The 8,583-nt window shown below is 55.4% G+C and overlaps 1 protein-coding gene across 1 annotated transcript; it reads right to left on the bottom strand.

Moving 5' to 3' along the window:
• Window positions 1-6,868: 6,868 nt before the first annotated feature.
• Window positions 6,869-8,048, bottom strand: LOC308053104 (large ribosomal subunit protein mL38-like; the record flags this gene model as incomplete). The annotated part of the gene is given in 5 exon segments (XM_080363878.1): window positions 6,869-7,145; window positions 7,147-7,270; window positions 7,352-7,478; window positions 7,907-7,958; window positions 7,960-8,048. Coding segments are annotated over 5 exon segments (669 nt in total).
• Between the last annotated feature and the right edge of the window lie 535 nt (window positions 8,049-8,583).

Here is an 8,583-nt window from a genome sequence, read left to right as displayed (position 1 = left end):
GGCTGTCTGGGTGTTCATATTCTGAATTACCGGTAGGGCTAATTTTGCTGGAGACCAATAACCTTCTAAGATGGCATCTTTGATGACCCCTGACCATCTGCCAGGTCGCGGCTGTGGTTGGTCAGTAGAATCTACAGGTACCCTTGGTTGCATTGTTTGTGGAAGGCAAGCTGGTTTTTGAAACTCTATTTGTCTCTTTATTTTTCTCTACATCTGACATTCGCAAGACAAGTTGTTCAAGCTTGCTGGTAATCTCTTGCAGTAACTGCTCTACTACTTGGGGTGAGCCCAATGAGGTAGAAGGCGGCTCACAAGACACTTCCACAGGTGTCTGTGGAGACACGTCGTGGGGCGGCCCCGGCCCCAGCGGCCCGGCCGGGCCCGGCCCGGCTGACGCGACGGTCTCAGAGGGGGGCGTGTCCGGCTCGGGGCGGGGCAGAGGTGGAGCTGCAGGCGGAGGGCGGTACTCAGGGCCTCCCGCATCAGGACAGTCCCCTAGGTGCATTTCCGGTTTCTTGTCACATTGCCCCAGAGACTCAGAAAAGGAAACTTCCGGTTCTTTGTTTACGGACGGCAAAGTTTCCAACTCCCGCCGCAGATCGGATTGCCAGAGTATTGGCTGAGCCGGGACCCCTCGGCCACCCCGAACGGCGGGCAGACCCCACAGAGTAGCCCACAGGCCCCTCTTTTCTTTTGGCCGACAAGTTTTATCAGTCCAGGTTTGTTCTGGAACAAGCGCCCTCGCGGCTCTCAGGGCGGCGCTTTGCTCGGACTTCATTACTTCTAAAGATTCCAACACGTTTCTCCACAATTCTCTCAATGCTTTAATTCCTTTCTCTTCTTCCCCTCTGATAGACTTATACCACATTGTGTCCCCCACTGATCTCCACTCCGTTGGGGAAAACGAAAGTGGAATTTCTCCAAAGTGTCCCCACTTCTGAGCTAAAAAAATCAATGTGACTAGGTTTTCCTGTGACGATTCGATGCCTCTCTTACAGAGTATAGCCGTCGACAGTGCCGTTATTTGCCTCGAGCTCCAAATTTTGTGCTTTTAGGCAAACGGTCTTAAAGTAGAAGGCGAGTGGCCACTCGTCTGGTGCTTGTCTTTTACTCCCGGACAAAGCACACTCTCCTACAGCCCGGCTTGGCTCCGTCTTTAGGAACGCTGCTTGCCGCAGTAATTGTGCTCCGGAGATCCTGCTTTGCCAACCATCCTCTGCTACCATTTGTCGTGAGACGACGTGGAGAATGCAAAACTGCCGGCAGGACCTCTTTGAGCACGACGGGCGGGCCACGAGAGTAAAGAATCTAATTCAATATGAATTTACCATCAATACCCTTTAATGAACTCTTAACAACACTGAATAGCAATGTCCCCGAGACCACGTTTTTCCAACCCTTATATACTCTATACCCAAAAGGCCATGCGGCAAGCACAGGCTATGACTGGTTACACATGCAGTCATTCTTCCCCCCCACGATGGTGATTAGCTGCAGGGCACTGTCCACATGCGCAGGGACCACGAGGGTGCCCTCCTGCAGCCTGGGTCGAGGGCAGACCAGCTTCTGTATATCTCCGCATGGTCCTAGTGCACCACAGCCACAACAAGCCCTGGCTTGTTCACAGCATACAGCCCAAAACTCTCCACAGATCTCCTGGATGTCCTCGGCCAGGCCGGAATGCGCCTCCTGCAGGGCATGCATGTCCTCTGCCAGGCCGGAATGTGCGTCCTTCACCTCCTGAATGTCCTGTGCCATTCCAGAATGCGCCTCCTGCATGGCCCGCATGTCCTCTGCCAGGCCGGACTGCACCTCCTTCAACTTGTTGATCTCCTCCCACAGGTCCTGGAGCAAAGCCGTTTTCTGGGAGAGCGGGTGGGGGGTGAGCCCAGGGGAGGGTCCCTGGGGACCTGGACCCCGCTGTGCTCTGCTGCAGGAGCCCGGGCTTAACCCAGCCCTTGGGCTGAGGGCGGCACGACAGCAGCACGGAGCCCAGAGGAGGGGGCGTCTCGTGGGGAAGCACCCAGGGACCAGCAAGAGCATCTACCTTGGAGACGGCTCTCTACTCCTCTTCGATTGTTTTTGGCATCAGCTCCTTGGCCATGGAGGAGACCTCGGAGTTGCTCCCGGTCCCCTCCAGCTGCTCCTCTGGTTGCCAGAGCTGCTGCCCTGTGCCCAGGGCTCCATCTTCCTTCTTCTCCTGGCCAGGCTCGTCCTTGCTGTCCTGGTCCTTTGCCAGGCCGGGGGTCGGGCTCTGCCCTGGCTCCCGGACAGACAGCTCCTGCTGGCCCAGCTGCCCGATGATGGCCTCCAGCAATTTGTGCAGCGCCACCAAGTCGAGAGCCCCCAAATGGGGTGTCCCGATGGCGGCGTTCAGCATCTCCAGCAGACCGAGTGTGGCCATCGCTGCTCTGCCGGAAAACACTGAACTGGATGTGGAAAGATGGGAGCTTTTCTGTCCGGAGATGATCTTGGAGAGATGGACAGCCAGCAGCCTTTCTCCTCCTCCTTCTTGCCAGAAAGCGATCCAGTCACCAAACAGATCCAAGTGCCAAAATCAATCCCAGTGATGAAAGTGATCCAGTCGCCAAACAGATCCAAGTTCCGAAAGTGGTCAAACCACTAAAAGCGGTTCAACCACCAAAAGCGGTTCAACCACCAGAAGTGATCCCACCACCAGAAGTGGTTCAACCACCAAAAGCAATTCCACCACCGAAAGTGATGCAACCACCAATAGCGATCCCACCACCAAAAGTGATGCAACCACCAAGAGCGATCCCACCACCAAAAGTGATGCAACCACCAAGAGCGATCCCACCACCGAAAGCGATCAAACTGCCAAAATGAGTCCACCACCACAGTGATCCCACCACGGCAAGTGATCCCACCACGGCCAGTGACCAAATGGGCGAGGGGCACAGGTGACAGGGGACAATATAGTGTCTCTGTTGCCCGGCAACAGCCGCCCCACGAGCCAGCGGGCGCCGCCCTGGTCCCTTGTGATGAATCATTCACGGGATGGGAGATGCTGAGGGTCCCTCCTGCCTTTCCCACTTTACCATCTACAGTGCAGCTGGTGACACCTCAAATGTTGTGGCAGGTCACTGCAGCCCATGCCCAGATTCAAAATACAATCACACAGGTCATGGGGAATGAAATCTCATTTCACTGAATTAAATACCCTCAGTTTTAATTGCAGAGAGAATGACTTTATCCATTTTGTGCACTAAATCAAACTCTCCCGACATTTAACCCTTTCCTTTCCCCATGGCACAGTTGGCCTCGGAGGCGATTCCCCTTGGTGGCAGATGTGCAGTGACTGGCTCACGAGTGCACCAGCGCCTGGGAACCTGGGCTGAAAACAAGGTCAAGGTGCCTGGTTTAGGATGCCTTTCCCTGTGGTTCATCAAGCAGAAGGATGTCTTTTGAGAGGGAGCTGTTCTGAAGGGATTTCTTCTGCCTCTCTTGACCGTTGGCACGAGCCAGTGACTGCTGACCAGGAAACCTCCAGCTGGGGCCAGTGACAAGTGCTGCTCTTCTCCCACTCAGCTCTGACGTGGTCGAGGGGGATCAGTGCTGTGAGGAGGGAAATGCTGCAGGTGACACCAGGACCTGGGGGGTTCAGCTGGAGAACAGGAGCTGAGGGGAGACCTTGCGATCTCTGAACTGCCTGAAAGGAGCTTGGAGCCAGGGGGGGTCGGGCTCTGCTTGCCAGGAACAAGCAACGGGACAAGAGGAAATGGCCTCAAGTTGAGCCAGGGGAGGTTGAGGTTGGATCTGGGGAATAATTCAATTCCTTAACAGAAAAGGTTGTCGGGCATTGGGACATCATCTCCTCTGGCTGCCATTTTACCAGGCAGCTCCTTTGAGCCTTATTCTGGGGAACACAACACAGAAACCCTGAATCCTTGATTTGAGTTCATTTAATGATTTTTCCAGGATCTTACAGCCATGCAGGTGGCACGGTGCTATGCGCAGAGTTTGCAGGTGGAGCTGCCCCACCACCCGGGACTGCTCGGTGGGTCACGGACCAGAGAATCCCAAGCGGGTGATGGAGAGGACGCTCGGCACAAAGCGCCTCTGCCCCGAGATGCCAGCACGAGGCAGGAGGGTCCGTCGTCCCGTCCCGCCACCCTGTGGGGGCTACAGTCCCCAGAGTCAAAATACAGGAAGGATGAGCCCAGCCCTTCCCACCAGCGCAGAGCAGAGCACCTCGAGGGGAGGCCCGGCCCTAGGAAATGCCGCATGTGGGCTCCTTGGTGTCTCGCTATCTGTCCAGGTCCTCGGGGGCTGGTGGCGTGGGAACTTCACCTGGGGAGGATGGGAAACAGGCGGCCGCACAAATTCAGCCACGGGCTCTCTCCTATCTGTAAAGGGGTGACACAGAGCGTTAGCGAGATGGCGCAGATCCAAACCCCAGGGCTCCCCGTCACCCCCCACCCACCCACCAGGGCTGGTTGAGCACGCCCTGGGGAAGGCCCTCAGTTTATTTGAAAACACTCATTCAAAATGGGCGTTTAAGAGGTTGTTTCCTCAGACTGCTGTTAGTTTGGGGGAGGATGGCTCCATAAGCGCCCAGTCTGTGCTGTAACAGCTCCCAGACCAGTGCCGGGACCAGCAGGAGCCCACGGGCTCTTTCACTGGCCCTGCACCTCCCCCCAGGGCTGTGTCACGGCTCCCCCAGCCTCCCGCACGGGCCATTTCTCACTGAGGAGCTGATGGGAGACCCAGGTAACGGAGCTGTCCCACTGGCACTGGTGAAACGCCAGCCCTGACGGGGTCATGGCATCTTCGTGGTTTCTGTACAAGTCAAACTGTACAAGGTTCGCAGCTTGAGCCTGTGGCTGGAAACAAGACGCAAGCACAAGAGCTGAGGTGATTCTCTTTTCTTGCAGCACACTGGCAGGCAACTACTTCCCCACAGCACCCCAGAGTCTGTAAAACAGAGGTGGAAAATGAAGGCACATCAAAACTTCTCCCAGATTCCCCAGCCCTCTGCACATTCCTGCTCCAGGCAGGAAAAAACCCACTTTCTTAACAGCCTGGTTTAAAGCAACAGGACAGCACAGTGCTTGCAGGGCTGGGGCTGTGGCTTCAGGCGACACACAATCTCAGAGCAGCCCTGAACAACCCTGCAGACTCCAAGGAACTTGCTCTCCTCCAGCAGTAACGACCTTGTCATCAGAACACGCAAGAACAGCCTGGCCAAGAGAGCGTGAACCACCCAGTAACAGTCTCAGTGACCAGGGCCTGGGCCCAACATCCTCGCTGGAATCGATGGGGCGGTTCTGGCTTGAAGAGCAGGAAGATGAAGCGATGGCAGCCAGTGCCCACGACGGGGAAGGGGAGCAGGTCATGGCAGATCTCCTTACCCGACTGCATGTCGCTGCCTGGGCTGTTCGTCCTGAACACACACAAGTTTACTTCACTACATATCCATTCATTTCCCGCCCTTAGGGCCAGCAGATTCCCCCAGGATTGCACATCGCTCTGGGCTATGTTGTGACATAACCTACACCCTGTTTGACAAGCAAACAAGCAGCGGAGGCTGCTTTCACTGGGAAAAAAACATCACACTCAGCGTTTTGAAAGCCAAACAGCAGCAACACCTGAACTCCCGCACCTTTAGCGGGACCCAGAACGTGGGCGTGAAGAAGCTACTGGCAGGAGCACCAGAGAACCCACAGAACTGTCTCAGCAAATCCTTATTCCGAGCTCTGTTGAAGGAGCTTCTGCCCGCTCCGCCGGGGCTTTCCCCGAGCCCAGCAGCGCGGCTCTGCCGTGCGGTACTCACTCCAGCCAGCGCAGGTACTCCGAGCGCGCGTCTCTGCAACGTCTATCTGCAACAGAGAAAGGCGACTTCGTGACAGGATCACAGAATCGTTTGGGTTGGAAGAGACCCTCAAGATCATCCAGTCCAACCACAACCCAACTCTGGCACTAACCCCTGTCCACAAGAACCTCATCTACATGTCTTTTAAACTCTTTCCGGGATGGTAACTCCACCACTGCCCTGGGCAGCCTGTTCCAGTACTATACAACCCTTTCCAGGAAGAAATGGTTCCTAATGTCCAATCTGAACCTCCCCTGGCACATCTTGAGGCCGGTGTTTGCATCAACCCCAAAGTGAGAACCCCCAGACCTGCTTCGAACCAAGAGAGCAGCTCAAGACCACCCAGCAATCCTTTCCTAGCAGAAGAATAACTCATTCTTATAGGACTGAGCTTCAAATGAGGAGCAAAGAACTCAACAGATGTCATTCCAAGATTAAAGGGACTTCTCAGTCAGCTGCTTCACCGTACCTCGGTTTCCCAGAGCGAGCACTGGCAGCTAATGCACCTGCCAGGCAGACTGCTGAGGAAGAGGAGTCGGGGGGGAAAATAAAGACAGGAGTCAGGGAATTGCTTCCACTACACTGCGACACCGGTCCTGTCTCATCTCTCAACTGCTAGAGCTTTGGGGACGCTACAATCTTTCCTGCGTATGTAACACATCCCTACTCAGATGATACGGCATTGTCTCTGCCTGTGCAGCCAAAAGAAACAGAAGCGAACTAACAGCAGAGGGAAAAGATCCTGTTTAAACATGTTCTTTGTAAAGAACCTGCTACTCCCCTGGATTTGTGGGCAGCACAGTCCACAGGGAGCCTTTATCTGCCTCAGATGACACTGCGGGGGAACTGGAAGCCTGAATGAGGAACACAAACAGAATGTCAATCACTGAAACTACAGATTCCATTAAGACCAGGTCATGATTTCCATGGCAAAGAACACGAACCGGGCACGGCCAGGACCCAGCACAGACCAGGCATGGCCACGACACCAAGTCATCCAGCTCCACCTGAGAGCCCCCAGAGCCTTAAGAAACATCAGCCTGCTGACAGACAGCCATCCTGTTGCAAAACTCTGTCTTTATCACGTCCAAGAAACAAGTTTGGATCATCACAGAGGAAATACCCTTCTAAACAAAATCCCCCGGGGCAGACAATGCCCATCAGGAGTGTCTGAGAAAACCACAGAGGCTTCCCGTGGGGCCAAGGCTGAGCCCTGCTCCCCCCACACTCCTCTGACGGAGTCACCATGTTCCTATAGCAGACCGGCACAGCGTGCTCGTCTTCCTGGCTGTACTCCACCCTCAAGGTGACCCGGGGGGAACGTGGCCCCTCGGAACAAGTCACGAAACACCGCGCAGTGCTCGGCCACGCGCTGCTTGTGGAAGGGGCCGCTGCTCTTCTCCCACTCAGCTCTGACCTCGTTGAGGGGGATCAGCACTGCGAGGAGAGGGAAACACTGGAGGGGACACCGGGGGACCCAGCACGCCCGAGGCAGGGAGGATGTGGCGGGACTCAGACCTGTCCGGAGCCGCACTGCGCTTTCCATCTCTGCATTCTGACGCTTCTCCCTCGGGATCTTCTTTCTTGCCTTGATTTCCTTTGCCCACAGCAGCTTCTCACGTGGCAGGCTGATGTCAGTCTTTGGCTCTTCAGACAGGGGTGAAAAAATCACATACGTGATAAATTCCAATACCCAAAACACCCAAACACAAAATGCCTGCAGAGCGTTAGAGAGGCTGTGAAAGAGACGCAAACTCCAAGACAGCACAGACTCGAATCTACACCTCTGCCTTCCCTCAGCACCTCCACGCGTCTGCCGCCTCCTCTGCCAGGTCATTGCACCCCCAGACCCAGCGCTTTCCCAGCCGAGAAGCAGCTCTGGTCTGTGCGGCTGCTCTGCAGCCAAACTGGGTTATTTGCTGCAAACCTCTACATCAGGAAAGGGCCAACCTTGTGCCAAAACCCTCATCAGCTCTTTACAGGGCGCAGTTTGGGGCAAAATGCAGGCCCAGCAACAGCTTTCTTGACCTCCAGCAGCAAAACCCCGCACGGCGCAGCTCCTTGGGCGAGTACCTGTCTGGGGCTGCTGTGCTGCCGGGCCGTCTGCCCCCAGCGCGGCTCCCTGCTCCTTCTCCGCCAGCCTCAAGGACCGACTGAAACTGCGGGATTTTTCCAGCACTTCTAAGTTGCTGACGTCAATATCCTCGTTGGGCATCGGCCTCAGCAGGACTGCCCGCGAGAGCGCAGCTGGGAATGGAGAGTGAAGAGAAGCTGCTCAATTCATGCACACCGTGATTCACTTACAAAAGACACACCCATCGTTAACCAACGACACGGTAAATTCTTTCTGAGCACCTGCAAAACGAAGGGAGGATGATCCATAGAATCCCAGAATGTCAGGGGTTGGAAGGGCCCTGGTGCAATCCCCCCATGGAGCAGGAACACACAGATGAGGTTACACAGGAAGGTGTCCAGGCGGGTTGCAATGTCTGCAGAGGAGACTACACAACCTCCCTGGGCAGCCTGGGCCAGGCTCTGGCACCCTCACTGAGAAGTTTCTTCTCACATTTAAGTGGAACTTCCTGTGTTCCAGTTTGTACCCATTACCATTTGTCCTGTCACTGGTTGTCACCGAGAAGATCCTGGCTCCATCCTCCTGACACTCCCCCTTTATATATCTGTAAACATGAATGAGTCACGCCTCAGTCTCCTCTTCTCCAAGCTCCAAAGCCCCAGCTCCCTCAGCCTTT

This window comes from Nesoenas mayeri (genome assembly GCF_963082525.1).
Source record: "Nesoenas mayeri genome assembly, chromosome: 1".
Classification (NCBI taxonomy): domain Eukaryota; kingdom Metazoa; phylum Chordata; class Aves; order Columbiformes; family Columbidae; genus Nesoenas; species Nesoenas mayeri.
Note: the sequence above shows the minus strand (reverse complement) of the source record. Positions and strands in the feature narration are given on the sequence as shown.